Source organism: Rhinolophus sinicus, linkage group LG01 (genome assembly GCF_036562045.2).
Source record: "Rhinolophus sinicus isolate RSC01 linkage group LG01, ASM3656204v1, whole genome shotgun sequence".
NCBI classification, from domain to species: domain Eukaryota; kingdom Metazoa; phylum Chordata; class Mammalia; order Chiroptera; family Rhinolophidae; genus Rhinolophus; species Rhinolophus sinicus.
This window is the reverse complement of record NC_133751.1, coordinates 96,962,474-96,979,923: the sequence shown is the minus strand read 5'-3', so window position 1 is coordinate 96,979,923 and position 17,450 is coordinate 96,962,474. Positions and strand designations below refer to the sequence as shown.

The window sequence follows — 17,450 nt, the reverse complement described above, 5'->3', positions numbered from 1 at the left end:
TTCTCTAGAATAATTAAGTAGCATAATTTATCTTACTGCACACATATTTTTGTTTCCTATTTGGTTTTACAAAGTTCTGAACAGTTTTGTTATGTTAGATGGATGCAACACTTAGATAGGTTTATTTTGTAACATAGATGAATTTTTCAGATAAAGTAAAAGTGTGGACAGAGTCACAGACTTCTCTTTCTTCCCGTTTCCCAATATGGGAGCCTCTCCAGGAGTGATGGCGTGAACTTGACTACATATATATTGCTTTGACAGGATGAATGAAAAAAGCATCATTTTTGAGTTCTGATTCTACCGTTAACTTCCTATAAGCTCTTGGGAAGTTATTTAATGTTTGTGCTTCTTTTTCTGTAATATTTAGTGTAATAATGACACCTTGTATATATACCTCAGAGGTGTGTTGTGAGCATAAAATTACTTTAGGTAGGCAAAAGTGTTTTGTAAATTACATTGTGCTCTACAAATAAGAGTTGATTAGTTGATATGATACCCCCCCAAAAAATTTTAAAAATAAACGTCATCAGATGCATGTAGGAGCTTTTCTCCAAGCATGTTGTTTACTTCATTATTACTAGTAAATAGTGCCCTTGAACTTTTAAAGGAAAAATCCTCCAATATTTATTTCTGTCATTTTGAAATCCTTTTAGCATAATGCCCTCATTATTTTAAATTTCTATGATTCCATTATTTTCTCTACCAATTGCCATACCACCAGAGCTCTCTGAAATCTTAGTTTTATATTTCTTTGTCCTTAGAAAGGAGACATCATAGACATTATCTGCAAAACACCAATGGGGATGTGGACTGGAATGTTGAACAATAAGGTGGGAAACTTCAAATTTATTTATGTGGATGTCATCTCTGAAGAAGAAGCGGCCCCCAAGAAAACAAAGGCACACCGAAGGAGTGGAGGCGAAAAAGCCAAGACTCTGCAAGAGTTCTTAGAGAGGATTAGCCTTCAGGTTAGCAAAACTTATTTTATTTGGGTGGTATATGGATGGAATAACTGAGGCGAATGGATCAGTGTTTGCACAGAATTGTTAAAAAAAAATACATGACTTACAGCAAGGGAAAATCTGTTTTCCAAGAATAGTTCTTATTTCTCCTTTATTACTTTTATTATGCAAGGACAGATCTTAACTAAACTCTAATGGTACTTAGCCATGACAGTAGGATTAATGTTGAGAAAATGCAATGAAAAATGAAAAATACTTAGGAAAAGACTCAAAAAAACCCCCAAAAAAAACAGGCATGTAAATGAGAATGATGCAGAGAATATGAAGAGTGAAGATAAAAATCCCACTTCATAGACTGTGTAGATGCATGACCAGTGCATTGTACAACTGAAGCTGAAGTAGAATAATATTGTATGTCAACTAGACACGGAAGTGGAGGTGGAGTATAGCATAAAGATAGTCAATGGTATTGTAACAAGTATATAAAATGTCAGGGGGGTAGAAGCTTGGGGCAGGGGGGTTATCACCTTCTGAGGGGTGTAAACGTCTAACTATGATGTTGCTTTGTACACTTGAAGCTAATAAAAAAAACCAGTTTTTAAAAATATCCAGAGAAATGAAGGGAAAAATGAAAAGAAATTTATATTTTTTATAGATCAGAGATCAAAAGCAAGTCAAGTGAAGATAACTAAATATAATTAATTTAAAAGTAATTTGTTAGGAAATAGTGATCCTTAAGCCAGTGTAATTGTGTTAAGGAAACTGTATTCTCTATATTTATAATCCAATTATTTTCTCGTTATATTAGCAACATTTAACTTACAGTATACTTAACCTCACTCAATTTACTGTTTTGTAATCCATTTTTTAAATTAACACAGTACTACTTTGAGAGTTTTCAAAATTCATTAAGCCATTAGCCAATTAAACTTTCCTTAATTGTTTGTCCTGAATTATCTAGTTATACTCTTGTCTGTCAACACACTATCTAGGCCTTCCTACATTACTCCTGGTGCCCCCAAATAGGGCACGTCTTGGAGGAAGTACAAGTTTGAATTCTGCCTCCTCTACTTGTTTGTTCCATGACCTATGAGAAAACCAAGTTCTAAGGAAGTGAAACAGCTTACTTAAGAACCCACAGTTAGATTGTTAAGTCAGAATGGGAATTTTGGTTTTCTCTGTTCTAATTCCGTGTTCCTTCTAGGATACATTATTTTTAAAATAATTGCTACTCTTTTTTTTTTTTTTTTTGCATAAATGGCTGCTAATAAGTTCTTCCTGATTAGTTAAAATGTTTATACTTCCTCTTATTTAATTTTAGTAACTGAAATAAAGACATTGAAATAATGATCAGTAAAATGGGAGAAATTTTTGAGGAAGTTGAAAAGCATTCAACTCAATTTTGAATTTTTATTCTGTTAGGGAGAACAGAGGTTATATAAATAACATACAGACTTTGAAATCAGAAGCCTATAAGTTTTAGACTTGTATATCTTGATGAAAACAACGGATAAGATATAAATGCTGAAAATAGAAAATAATACTTTCCCCAACAACAATGCTTTTGTAAAAGCTTAATAAAAGCTTTTAATTAAATAGAAAGTCTTGGCTTCCTTAGGTTTATGACCAAAATGCTAAGTCTACTTTTTCATATAAGTTTGATCTGTTTCAAATTCATTTTCTAACCTACTCCAAGAAGTTAATGAGGATAGCTGTTTTGTGTTTTTTTTTCAATCAAGCAAACAAGAACAGATGTAGATTCAAAAGTATTACTGTAATATACTCTATTAGCGGTTATTTTATTGACAGACTTAAGGACACCGTAGCTTTGTTAATTTAGCTATTTGAGAAGTGAACAAATTCTAAATGAGATGAATGATCCAGCTATTTAATCGATCCATGATTTAGCATTGTATAGCTTAAGGTGATTATTTCTTTTTTACTTTTGTCTTTCCATAGGTCAGAATTATATAGCATACTCTTTTAAATGCCCTAGAGTTCATATGTGGAAAACTAGTGAAGGAAAATAAAGTTAAGCAGAAGTTCTATTGGCACCTTTGATTTCCATATGCACATCTATATTTTCGTTAAATCTAAAGAGAACTAAAAATAAAATATTTGAATCTGACTAGTTTACATTATACATATTTTTCTCCCACACAGGAATACACATCAACACTTTTGCTCAACGGTTACGAGACTGTAGAAGATTTAAAGGATATAAAAGAGAGTCATCTCATTGAATTAAACATTAAAAAGCCAGAAGACAGGATGAGATTACTATCAGCTGCTGAAAATCTCCTTGATGAAGAAAGTAAGTCTGTATACCTATTCTTCTTCCCTAGCCGATAATCACAGTTTAATGTACATAGTAAAATCAAAAACAAAGTCCCGGTTGTATTTGTTAAGAATCACATAAAGCATCCTTTCCCATAAAATAAGTATTTTCTTATATATTTGGAGAAAATAACTCTGATCAAATATATAATTAAGGAGAGGACCTTTTTTCCTTATTGGACCCAGAAATTGAAAGGACTTTTCTGGGTACCTCTCTTAGACTCTGCAGAGCTATTAATTTACACACAAGTGAATGTCTGCGTTCCCAAAGGCTGAGGGAGTTAGAGACAAATATTTAGTGACAGCATGAGCCATTAGTGAGAAATGTCACACGCGACTTCTGTGGCACAGCACAGAACATGTCTCTAAGCTAATGAGCCCTTGTGCCACACAGGGAAATTCACTTCATTACCATATACTCAATCTTGTATGTGTTTATAATATTCCTTCAAAATGTTATCATAGCTTGCAAAAATATCCAGCACTCAATTTTCTTCTCTGAGATGGTTCTCTATATTTGTAAGTATAAAACTTAAGATGGAGTAATACACGCAGATTCACTTGTGGACTAATACAGCCTCCACCAACTGGGTTTATAAAGGAAAGACAGCTTTTGTTTTTACCATTGCCAAATCTGAACACTCTTCTTACTAAATCTGGTCAGGCTCCCAGAGCCCTGAGTTTAGGGTGTGCCAAGATCTGCAAGGAATGTTTTGTTAGAAAAAGGAGTGGGGGGGTGTCTAATTTTAAAGATGAAAAAGACTTTAGATCATCTAATCCAATTTTTTCTTCCAAAAGTAGTATTAATAATGATCATTAACTGCTTATTTTGAACATGCTCTCTGAGTAATACTTTGAGCCAAGGTCTTCACATTTATTACCTTGTTTAATGCTCTCTGCAACTGTGAGCTAAATAGCACTGTCCCCACTTTTATGAGAAACTGAGAAGACAAGTAACTTGTCCAAACTCATATACCTAGCGAATTGGAGAGCTAGAACCAGTGTTGGCGATGCTGTGCTATACTTTCTAACCCTACAAATAACAAGCCAGACGGAAAGTAAGGAGGAAAGTTGTACTTAGAACCCAGGCCTCTTGACTATTCTTTTGCGGGCTTCCCTATATCCTCTCTCATATGCCCCCACAAAATGGGCACAGTTGCACATTGCATGTTTGTTATACACTAACCTTTTATCTAGTAGGAATTAATTTCTTTTTAAAAACTGTTCCTCACTTTCTTCTTACTTTCTGTCTTGAGTTTGCATAGCTCTTCATCCTTTTCAAAGAGCTTTCACAGGTACAACTAATTTCACACCTGCAGAATTGATGTCATTCTTAGGACTAGGTGTTTATATGCATTCTTGCAAGCTGTGGAGGCTAGGAGATGCAAAAGAGGGGATGGGGTCCCAGAGGCAAAGGTCAAACTTAAGTAGCCAATGTACTCAACAGTACAAGCCCAAACAAAACTGATCAATGTAAATTGATGTAGCAATATCTTTCAGGTAAAAATGTTCCTTACATCTTATTATTTCAAAACATGTCTCCTTACTATGCAACATGAGACTAAGAAATGGATTCTGTGCCTTTCCTGTAGTTGATAATGTTCAGTATCATTGTCAATAGTCTCCAAAATAATTTGATGCTGAAATAGAGGGGAGGAGGAGACTGAATGTTTTTTGAAGACTTGTATATAATTGCTTTTCTTCTACAATACCATCCATGGAGATATTTTGCCCTTTTTATAGATAAGGAAATATTTCAGAAATGAATTTCAATGAGGCCAAACAGATAAGTAGCAGAGCTGGAGTTTTAATCAAAGACAGGCTGCTATAAAAACCTAAGTTCTTTCTTCCCCACATACAAACTGGTGAATCTGAAAAGAACAGTGAATATTTGAAAATTGAAATTTTCTACTACTTTGCCAATCTTCTCAAGAGCTTCAGTTCAGTTTTCCATCTCAGAAAATGGAAGTTAACATTTATGTGAGAATGGAAACCTTGCAACAGCCTTGAATCCCTGAAAAGTGCAAGGCTACCTTTCATTGCAACAGGATTTGTGAGTATAAGGGGACTTAGAGGCTGAGCAAGCAGAGCTTTCAGCTATGAAACAGTTTTCAGCAGGGCCCCACAAAGGGAAGCTCAATCCAGTGCCAAAAGCTGGGGCCACTGAAGGTGTCCACTTAATTTCTTCATTCCAACCCCTCATCATCCATCTACTTTCTATGTTAATAAAAAAAATAATGATTTGTAAATGAGAACATATTAGAACTAGGTGTAATTTTTAAAAACCATCTGACCCAAATTCTTCCTTTGCAAGATGGGAAACTAAAATTAGAGTACATAAGTAGCTATCTCAAGGCCACTTATCTGGAACCGAGACTCCTTCCTAAATCTAGATATTAGAAACACATTCTATTATATCCAGCTCTCTGAAAACAAAATACAGTATCTCCAAAGCATGATGCGACATTCAGTGTTTGATATAAAAAAGTACAAATTCCCCAAATTGTTTCCCTTATAAAAGTTTAGAAAACTATACTTGAAGGTCGCTAGAAGTAGGTCATTTAACAGTAGCCAGTAATGTACAAACGTATACACACCGATCCAAATTCTGGGAGATGAAAAATGGAAAAAATGCAGATTCAACCAGTGTCTGTTGTCAACTCACAACCCAGAGATGTTTTTTCTTATTTTAATCTTATGGTCTAAAGTACTATTAGAATATACATGTCAAAAAGATGCATATTGCATGTTATGCTACTTTGACTGAAAGCTATTTATCTTCTATGAAACTGCTTTGCTCAAGAAATAAAGAAGAATGACTTCTATTTGCTGATAAGATGTAGAGTACTGATGATTCGGCTTCATGCTGCTGCGTGCTTATTTTTATCTATTCTCTACTCTGTGAATCATATCTTCTACAACCATGCTAAAGATTAAATGCACAACCTTCACATACCTTGAATGATAAAGACCTTGAATAGATGGTTATATAAAACTAAGACATCATTAAAAACAAATGCATGTCATAGTCATAGGTTAAAAATAGTTAGTTTTTTTTTTTTTGTGTGTGTGTGTGTGTAGAAGAATGGGATATGCAAATTGGCCAGGCTTTTACCTATGCATTTTATTTTGATCACTGAATAATGTCAGTTTGGGAACGTCAATAAATTCTTAGTTTAGAGCTTCATTGCTTCCTAGGTTGGGAACTGGAAAGTTTTGCTTTGCTAGTCATTCAATATAAAAAAAAATGGAGCAGAGTGGGCACCTGCTTTGAGGACAAGATTTAAAATTTAGAGATAATATAGGAAGGTCCACAACCCCCAGGTGACCCTTTAATACATCTAACAGGTCCAAGAGGGTGGAGAATGGGACAGGAACAAAAACAGAAATTGAAGACTTAGAGCAAGCAATTTTCCTTTTCTCTTAGGGCAAAATAGATAACAACGTACCAACTTTGACCTTGAAAATGTAAACCCCATCAAACTTTTCAGGTCACTGCTTGACAGGAGGTAAAACGCTTCTCCAGCAAGCTGATAGAAGGGCTGGCAAGTCGTGTTAGAGCTGATCACAGGATTGCCTCTAGAGGAAGAGAACGACTTTGGGGTTCTGCCATCCCAGCAAGACCAGTACAGAGATGCTCTGAATGTGCTCCTGTGTGGCTTTAGAACTGAGCAGAATTAGGTCACTGGCTCCCTCAGCTAGGAATCTAGATAAGATTAGAAGAAGAAAAATTGGGGGGAGACTCGGTTCTTGAAGGAGCAAAAGAGCAGAATCTGTTTATTTTGTGCATATTAGGATTTCTGTATTTATCATAAGAATTTTAAAATGGTCTATTTACTTAGAATAAAGATTCCCAGCAAGTAAAAAGGAGAGTATACATTTGTGCGTGTGTGTGTGTGTGTGTGTGTGTGTGTGTGTGTGTGTGTGTGTTGTTCCGTAAACACAACCTTCCAGACCCTTTTGCCTTGCGGAGAAATGTCTCTTTAGAATAAGTAAACTGCTGTTAATAGTAAACATTTTCTCTTTATTCTGAACTTGTTCCTCTTTTCCCACATTTAGAAACACTTTGATGTGTCTTAAAAGTGTGTCTATAAGAATGTGTACTATTGTCCTTGGGGAAAATGGGTGATGGAAATATCTTGTTTTCCCTTTAGCACAGGAATAATTAAATTTTAAACTGGGGGGAAAAAAAAAAAAAAAGCAACCAGCAGCTCAGTAACTGAACAAACAAACTGTACTAGTATCTGTACGTATTTTAGGTACCTGCAACGTTTGCAGTGCTCAGGGGGGAGGAAGGGGGAAGGGTCGGCCGTGTGCCAGGCCGTTGGCACTAACTGTGGTCACAGCAGCCCCTTATTGCTCAAACTATCCCCAGTTGTGCCTTCCTGCCTGCCTACCTGCCCAAACCGAGGCAGGGCAAATGGCAAGACCCAGCCAGGAGCCTGGAACACGAGCTGCCAGCAGGGAGATTTATAGTCATGCCAAGCAGCAGTCCAGCAGTTGGCTGATAACGTGCCAGGGTAGCCTGGTGCCCTAGCCCCTGACATGCATACCTGGTGTTTCCAACCCCCTTGCCATATGATTTGAATCTAGATTCCAGAAACGTTCATGCATCTTTTGAGAAATGATATGCTACCCATCCACATACACAGAGTAGAGAAGACATATAAGTATTTTACGTTTCTGTATTTATAAATATGGATTTAATTGCTGTTTCTAGTCGTAGATATTTGGTCGTATGCAATTAAATTTCTTCAGATTTCTTTCTGGTTTTACCCCTAAGTTTTAATGTATGATAGATGCCATATTTTATGTAATACAAGGAAACAATAAAATGCAATATAAACGTTTTTACTCTTCTACCACAGAATTATTCCGAGAAGGAGTTTACAGAATTTTCACCTCAGTTCTCTGTCACTTCCACATTCGTGCACTGCTCATATGTGGAGGGCACTCCTGCACTTGTTTTTATATTGCATTGTGATTGTGGATTGGGCACGGCCTTTGTAATAATTACCCTGGCCAAACAAGACTGAATCCTCCATGCACCTTTCCAAAGCCCCTAGTTCTGTGCTTTGCCTTAAGGGGATTGTTAACAAATGCTTGTGGAATGAATAAATGTAGAGTGAGGGAGTGAAGGGATTTCCAAAGAGGAAGCAAGACTTTTTTCTGGTTATAACACTTGAAAGTTCCCTGCTATCCCACCTCAGGCATAAAAGTTTTATTAACAGGCAGGTGGGTCTTTGTGTGTGATGTCAAGATATCTTTGATGCCTGTGTTAACCACCCACACATATATATGTGCTAGAATGTAAATGAGTACATTTCTAGAGGGCAATAATGTATAAACTATCAAAAGTTTGAAATGTACTTACTTTTATATCCAGATATTCCACTTTCTACGAATTTAACTTCAACATACCAATCCATAAAAAAAAATAGCTAAATTAATTACTAATCATTTTAAAAACTAAAACTAACGTGGACTTCCATCATTAATTAATTTGTTAAATAAATTAAAATACATGAAAACAATAAAATAGTATGAAGATGTGAAGAGAATGAAATGCATACTGACATGAGAAGATGTCCAAAACGTACTAAATGGTAAAAGTAAATTGTCGATCAGTAATATGCAGGGAGATCCTATTTTTGTCAAATAATAATTTTTAAAATAATGAAATTAGGGTAATTTTTTACCATATCAAGTAAATAGCATGAATTTAACCTATAAGAAATACGAAATTGGTTTCCCAAGGTCCTTAATTAAGCAATATAAACTGATAGTTTTTCATCTTATTTGGTCATTACCAAAGTAGTCAATCCAAGAAGACAACATCTCAACTAGTAAGTATTTCCTGGGACGAAAGGCTTCCATGGGAGGCCTGGTCAGACAGTGTGGCGGCGTAGTGGTGCTGTTGGTGGTGGTGCTGAGTGTCTGTGATCTTGAACGACTGCCCTGGCCCTGACTGAAACACCCAGCACGGTACAAGCAGAGGGTGCTGTCTGTGTGAGTAAGAAGATTTACTCCCCAGCACACTTCTCATTAGAGGGTAGACTATATAATGCCGAGATACCAAGAGTAATGAACAAAAAGAGGGAGAGTCATTTCAACTCCATATTCTCTCACGGCCTAAGGAAAACAAAGGCAACTGGTTGGTTTTTGATGAAGGGATTTTTGTTTTTCTTTTGTTGTTGTTGTTTTTCCAAAGGGTAGGTTAGTATTCAAATGAAATTAACACCAAAGAGTCACTATAAGTAGAAAATTAAAGGGTTCGGGTGATTTAAGGATGTGCTTGAAATGAAATCGGAAGTACCTAAGAGTTCTGCCATGTTATCTCCATGGACAATTCTGCCTCTGGACAAAAATAAATACAGCCATAGTTACCTGGAGAAGGCCTGAGTTTTGGTCTGAGTGACTCAAAGGGAGCTACAATGTGAGGCTGAGGTCTTGCCTCACAATGAAGATCCCTGGGTTTTCCTCGTTGGAGATGGCAATAGGCTAGAGTAAACCTGTTCAGAATAACTCAAAGAGCTGAGAGATTTCATTTGAATTCCAACAAAATTCCTTATTTGATCTTCTTTAGTTCATATTTCCTTTAGTTAATCTAAACATCACATTCTTTTTATAAAATAAAAATTGTTCACTGGGCACTTTCATTGGCCAGACATTTTCCTATGCCTTCCAGGATGCATTATTTTATAGTACTACTTCCAAGAAAAAAAAAATAGACGCTTCGTACATAAGGCAAATACGAGAGTAAAGTCAAAATCTAGAATATGGATACAGAAACCTGGGAAAGTCAAGCAAAAACTAGTAGTTTACATTTTTATTGAATCCTTAACTTTCTAACATGTGACTATAGGACATATTTCTCTCCTTAGGGCATGAAAACTTTTCCCCAGAATTAGGATCTAATTTGATTTCCTTAAAGCTTCCTTCACTTTTAGTGTAATTGAGATTGCCTATACCTAATTAATTAAATGTCATAACTCAATATAATTATTTTATGAATAATTATATTAGCTATCTTTTGTTTTAATCACCATGCCACTTTTTATCTCCATCGATGACTATCTTGAAATGTGGAACCATGAGCTTTATACAAGTCCATAAAAAATGGATAAGAATAAAATATTTTAATATTCAGATTAGCTCTTGATGACAAATATTTCCTAAATAACATTTTTTCTTATCACAATTGTTCTAGTTTCATTACGGAGAATACAGAATGGTTTGGGGCTGCTTTCTCGGCTTCCTATTCTGCTTCTTGTTAGCTGGCAGCAAAAAAGACATCCCTATTCAAATTATTTAATAATCTTCCAATATACTCAGATTTGAAAACGTACAGCCTTTCAGATATTTGCAAACCATTCAGGGCTTGCTTGAAAATTTGTACCATTTTAATTTTTTTTATTTTTATTAAAATAAAATATAAAACATAGATGCTCTGAGAAATACAGAGGAAATCTATCTAAAATTTTAATACCTTCATTTGCATATTATATGTATATGTTTTTAGTTAATATTATAATAGACTATATAAATTGTATATACTGATTTTTTTTTAACTTAACGTATTATCAGAAATATTTTGGTATAAAAAAAGACACACTCAGCTATTCTATGACAAGTCTAATTTTGGAGGCAAACTCTTTCTTATTCCAATGTTACATGCCTGGTTAGGTCAGAAGATTGGACCATGGGATGAAGGTTATAGTTTCGATTTCTAGGTAGGTCAGTTAGCTTTACTTATGGTCATGTGAAGGGCCTAAATGACTGAAAAAGAAAGTATGGATGCATTACTGTGCATTCATCCCCTTTGCTGGACAAACCACCCACAGCACAAGTATTAGGTTTGTGCCGATCCCTAATTCATCAGTGTCAGGATGAAAAAAAAACAAAAAATCAAAAAAAGGAAAGTCTTGACCCTCAAAATACAGAAACAGAATACTATACAGCTTTCATTTCCATAATATAACATGATGGCCTGCCTTTTCTTTTCATAGTTACTGTTCAGGGTCTCCAGCTGATCACCTGCCTGAAATTATCGAAAGGTTGGTGGGAAGCACTTGAAGAGGCATAGTCATGTTTCCGTTACACTAGGAAATCATTTAGCAAAGTACTGCTGTTCTGTGAATTACTGTGCTACATAACTTTCCTACTGAGAAACTATTTCCTTTTTCCGTCAAAATTGCAGATGAAAGGTTTATGCAATAAATAACCTGTATTTAAAACAAACCAATTCCTAGAATTTAGAGAATGCGATATAATGTTTCTTAGATGAGAATAAAAACAAATACATTTTTATTACTAATATTAAAAAATGACATTCCCTGTTAAAGTCAGATTTTCAGATGAATGTATAGTGGCTGCTGAGGATAAAATAACAGGCTAAGTACTTATTTTTTGAAAGGAAAAGAGCTAATTTTGGAAATCAGAGTTCTTTCAGCCTACGTTTTGTATCTTGAAGACAGCCCCACAATCAGTAATCAACTTAAACAGAACATGATATTGGGAGCAATTTTATTATGCCAAGTCCTGTTTAGATGTCAGCCTGAAGGGAATTAGCTCAGCAATTTTAATTTTGTGTTGAGGTGATAGGCTCAAATACAATCTGGAGAAATATGGCCTTATCCCCACAACCATTCTGAGAGGATCACACTCCCAGTATGGTGGTCACTGCTGATGTGGCAGGAAGCATACAGAAGGACTAATTCCTCTGGCCTTTTCCAGAAACAGGTGGAAAATGGAGATGGCTCATTTCATTTCAGTGGCAATAAGACAGACAAGCAGAGGCAGGACAGAAAGCTTTTGCCTCAGAGAATAAGGTCCCATTTTAGAGCTGCCTTTTTACACACACATAAAAGAGGGCTTGGAAACAAAAGTGATTGCTGGATATTCATAAAGACTAGTGAATATTAAGTATTTCCCCAAACATAAAGGTCGCTATGACTAATACAGAGAAAATGCTTCATAGTAGCTAAAATTTTAAAAAGCAATCACAATAGGTACATATTAAAATTAAAGCTCCTGATATCTAGAACTAGTTGTAATATCACTAGATTTAAACACCTGATAATTGAATCCATAGTTAAAGTTGTGGCAAACATGGAGAAGATTCAGAAAATGGCATCATTGTGGTTTCATTATTGCAAATAAAAGCTTTGAGGGAAAGGTTAAACAGATTGTTATGATTCATTTCGAGGATGAGTAGACTAAGAAATGATTTCTATCATTTTTATCCAGCCTTTCTCAACCTGTATTCCTCATCTAAACCACAGAATACGGAAAATAATTTATCTTTTTTCAATTCCTCCACGGATGTTGTATTACTAGTACCATTCTAGAAACATGGAAGAGAAGTTAATTCATTAAATACAAGGATGCCTTAGGGCGACAGGGCTCAATTCTCTCTTGTAATGGGGGCAGGAGGGGGGGTTAGCTGGGGTGAGGGGTGGGGGAGTGGAGAGGGTGGTAACAATTGGATACACAATGAACCATAAACTAATATTGGCAAGAAATCTGGAGCTTAGAAAATGCATTTAAGATGTGTAGATAGGATAAAGGGCAGATTTCCTAAAGATAAGTTATTTAGCATTATAAGAGTCTATTGAGGAAAATCATACCGTTTCCTTCTCCCAAGGATTTTGAAGTTGGGGCTCACTTTCTCCTGACTGGAATGGGATGACATACACAGCCTCTGAAGGCAGAGGTCTTGTGCCACCCTGAAATGTCTGTATTTGGTTCTTCCAAAGTGGGCTATTCAAATGTCCATAGTGGGGTAAGCTCCGAAGTTCGAAGGGAAAAGAACAAAACATGCTGAAGCAGTTGAGGGGTTTGGGCTCCAAGATCCATCTGCTCTCTGAGGAACCCGTATCATAATGCAGAGAAACTCCCATATACTGGAGTCAGGGAAGGCAAAGAAAGAAAGTTCACACTCACGAAAAGAATGTTGATGCTAAAGAATTCTTGAGAAGAGTAAAACTTTATCGGGCTACTTAGGTTCTGTGGAAGTACCTTTGGTTACATCACTAATATTATTTTTTTTCTAAGAAAATGCCAGTTGAATCTAGAATACTGCTGTGATGATATAATAACCAAACTGAACATAAATGATTGTTATTCAGAACTGCAAACAAAGATATAGAAAACAAACTAAACAAGGCAGATTTGATGAAAATAGTGGTGTTTTACTACCTAAAAGCCACCTGGTTTCTATGTCTACTTTTCTGATGAATGCAAACCTAGGAAAATCCTAAATACTTTTACGTTTTATTAAATTCCAAGTAATTGAAGTCCTGCTATACGTTGTTGCCCATAGTGATCTTTTATTTGTTAATCCACATTGTCATGATTCTAGAATTGATCACAAAGATAACTGTTGATGTGGATTGTACATTTAAACTACAAATTACTTTTTCTCATATTACTTTCTCATATTACCAAGGAGTATTTGGACAAGGCATCAGTCACACTGTGGATACAATCTGCTTTCTTTGGCAACTTATCATTAATGTAAAATGAGAGTCCATATTGATCTTTGCTTGTGCAAGCAGTTCACATGGCTTCCATGAAACTGCCAGTGAATAACAAAGAGCAGACTTTGACTTCTGAGAAAACAGTGGCTTGAATGTTTCAGTGTGAATATCTCTTTTATAGTAAACAACTGTATCATTTACTTACAGAAGTTTCTATTGTAATGACATCGAGGTTGGAAGAGTTAAAATAGCTCGAAGATGAATGAGTATATGAATAAAACTCTCCTCGGCTTTGCCTAACTGCTGCCCCTTTTCCATTTGCAGCTATCCAAGAGCAAGAAAACGAAACTGAGCCTCCATCCTTAAGCCCAGACATCTCCTCAAATAAGTCACAGCTAGATGACTGCCCGAGGGACTCTGGTTGTTACATCTCATCAGGAAATTCCGATAACGGCAAAGAAGACCTGGAGCCTGAAAATCTTCCTGACATGGTACAGAAGATTACTATCACAGAAACAAGTGACTGAACACACTCTCACATCTCTGTATCTACAGATGCATTTCATTTTAACTCTTCTTGAGCTTAAAGATCAAATAGGAGAGGAAGAAAACTATTCTCAGATGCAACTTAAAGTTAAAATGTTTGAATCTGAAGGACTGTACATTAAAGTTCTTATCGTTAACGTTCCCAAGTATTGTAAATAATTTGTATATTTATTATTTTAAATCTTACATGTTAATATTTCATCTGCCTGTGTTAGAAAAGCTATCGTATAAATCTGTATGTGCGACATAATTTTATTTGGCTTTATTTTATAAGTGCAAAATGATAAATTCTACAAAAATCAAAGAAACAAACAAACAAAAAACTCCTGTTTTTTTTTCATACCTGCCAGGTTTGAATTTGTGTATGTTGTTGAATAAATAGTCGTGAAGCAAGTGTCTGTTTAACCAACTGTCCAAGAAGCATTTACACTCATTTTTATACTTACTGGGAAAGTGCAAGTTAACACTGGAGACATTTTATCCAGATCTACAGTGGAGTTTTAGTAATATTTTGCTGTTGATTTCTTCAGTGTTATCTGGTATAAACATATAGATAATATATTGCCAATTCTGATTTAGTAAAACTAATTTTAATAATGCACAGATGTTTCATGTTTAAGTGAAAATATTTTTAATTTTGAAATGCTCTAATTTTAATAATAAGAAGAACTATGTGCATTTGGTATTTTCCAGACCAATGTTACTTAAGGTGTTTTCATATTAGACCTTCAAACAAAATTTCTCCTACCAGACAAGTCCTTATATACTGTGTAAGCGCACGGTGGAAATCTCATGAACTTAATTGTCTGACCATGTATACTTATATTTAGATTTATATATATGTATATATGTGTGTGTATGTGTACAAGTGTGATCAATAAATATGGTTAATGTTTAATTTCTTTAAAGAAATTATTACAGTAAAGACATATTGCCATTTATCCCCCTCAAAATACTCCCCCTCACTTCAAACACACTTATCCCATCGTTCTTGCCACTTTCTGAAGCAGTTCTGGAAGTCCTCTTTTGTGAGTGTCTAGTTGCGCTGTTGTGACTGCCTCGATGTCCTAAATCATTTTGACTTTGGGAAAGAGCCAGAAGTTACACGGTGCCAGATCCGGTGAATAAGGTGGATGAGGACACACTATAATGTTTTTATTTGACAGAAATTGCCATACCAGAAACAGTGTGTGACACAGAGCCTTTCCATTGTGATCACATAATACAGTGAATGCTGCTGCCGAGTGACATCCAACGGAAAGGCAGGGATCTTCAAAACAGGAAGCATCACATCGAACCTTAGTAATAATGTGTGACAAGTTTCAACTTATTCGGTGCAGTCAGTCGGGTGTCAGCTACGGTTGAGAGAAGGTGTATTTTAAAGTGTGCCGTAAATCATCCTCCATCATGACATCAACTCCGTGTACACGTTTACATGTACATATACATATATATATATATATATATATATATATATATATATATATATCAATTACCTCACCTCAGTCTGTCTTCTGAACCCCAGATGTGTGTTATCCAACTTCCTCAATACTTCTATGTATTAGCTCAACCTGCCATAACAAAATACCACAGCTTGGCGGCTTAAACAACAGAAATTTATTTTCTTACAGTTCTAGACGCTAGGAGTCCAAGATCAGGGTGCCAGTATGGTTAGGTTCTGGTGAGAGCTCATTTCCTGGTTTGCAGGTAGCCATGTTACTGTGTCCTCACATGGCACAGAGAGATAGAAGCTTTCTGGTGTTTCTTCTTATAAGGGCAATAATAACACCATGAGGGCCCCACCCTCATGACCTCATCTAAACCCAATTATTTCTCAAAGGACCTATCTCTAAATACCATACATTGGGGGTTAGCGCTTCAACATATAAATTGGGGATCAGGGCACAGTTCAGTCCATAGCACTCCAAGAAGCTTCACCTCAACATATCCAAATCCTTGATTTTCTCTACAAATTTGCCTCTTCTTTTTGTTCCTAATCTGCCTCTCTTTAATAGTACCAACACCCAGCCAGTTACCCAAAGCAGAAAATCATCTCACTTCATCTCACACGTATCCTCTTCATACAGATTCAATGAGTAATCAAGCCCTATTGATCCTGCCTCTAGAAATGTTTTCATATTTATGGCTTTCTAGCCATTCCCCTGGTTGCTGTCTCAATTTGTAACCTCATGACTTCACATGTGAAATAGTGCAATAGCTTTCCAACTGACTTCTGTTCTGCTGGTGTCCTCCCTCATAATCCATTCTCCACACAGCCTCCAGAAAGATCTTTCCAACACACAAATCAAACCATGTGCTTCCCAGCTTGAAATTTGTTGATGGCTCTTCATTGTCTTTAGTATACTATTTGATCCTTCTTCCAGGATACATGTGTTCCTTCCCAACCTTTTTTTTCCTTAACATACCTTAGGAGTCACGTATTTCTTCTCACACCTCTCACTTTGCACTCTCTAGCCATAACAATCTACTTGCAATTTCATGAATTCACTATTCCCTTTGTGACTTTTCTTATGCTATTCATTTTCCTGGAATTTTTCCTGCTATTTTCTACATCTGGAAGCCTCCCTGTTTTCCATTTTAAGGCTCACAAAAGTCACTCACTCTGTGAAGCCCTTCCATGATTTCCTCTGGTGTGCTACACTTGATCTTAGCCAAAAGGCCGAGAAGCGATCCTCTGGTGTGCTCTTTGGGTTTCCATAGCAATTTGTACCTCTGTTGATTATAGCACTTATCATATTGTACTTTACCTTTTGTATGACACTTGCCCTTCCACAAGATTGTGACCTCCTTGTGGCAGAGATTATTTTGTTTCGCATCCTTAACCTCTGATGACAAATATTACTCTGGATACAGAGGGGGCATTTAGGAATGTTTGCTGGACTGCATTGAATATAATGATGATTCCCACATAACACATACTATATGTTGAAATCAATGTACTCAACTTATAGTGATCGAAATTTTTATTTTTAATAAATAAAATATAATACCTTAGGAAAAATTAGGAAACACAAAGTGTCACTTTAGATGCTGTGAAACAATACTGCATAGTTAATCTTCAATGTGTTTGTCCAGATCCATGAGATTTAGTCCCAAATGC

At 35.8% G+C, this 17,450-nt stretch overlaps 1 protein-coding gene across 1 annotated transcript in view; it reads left to right on the top strand.

Moving 5' to 3' along the window:
* The window catches only part of SAMSN1 (SAM domain, SH3 domain and nuclear localization signals 1), a 111,930-nt gene extending 96,703 nt beyond the window's left edge, over positions 1-15,227 (top strand). The window contains 3 exon segments of the mRNA XM_074333509.1: positions 765-971; positions 3,129-3,279; positions 14,108-15,227. Coding sequence (XP_074189610.1) covers positions 765-971; positions 3,129-3,279; positions 14,108-14,310 — 561 coding nt within the window. The 3' untranslated portion in view covers positions 14,311-15,227.
* Positions 15,228-17,450: the final 2,223 nt, after the last annotated feature.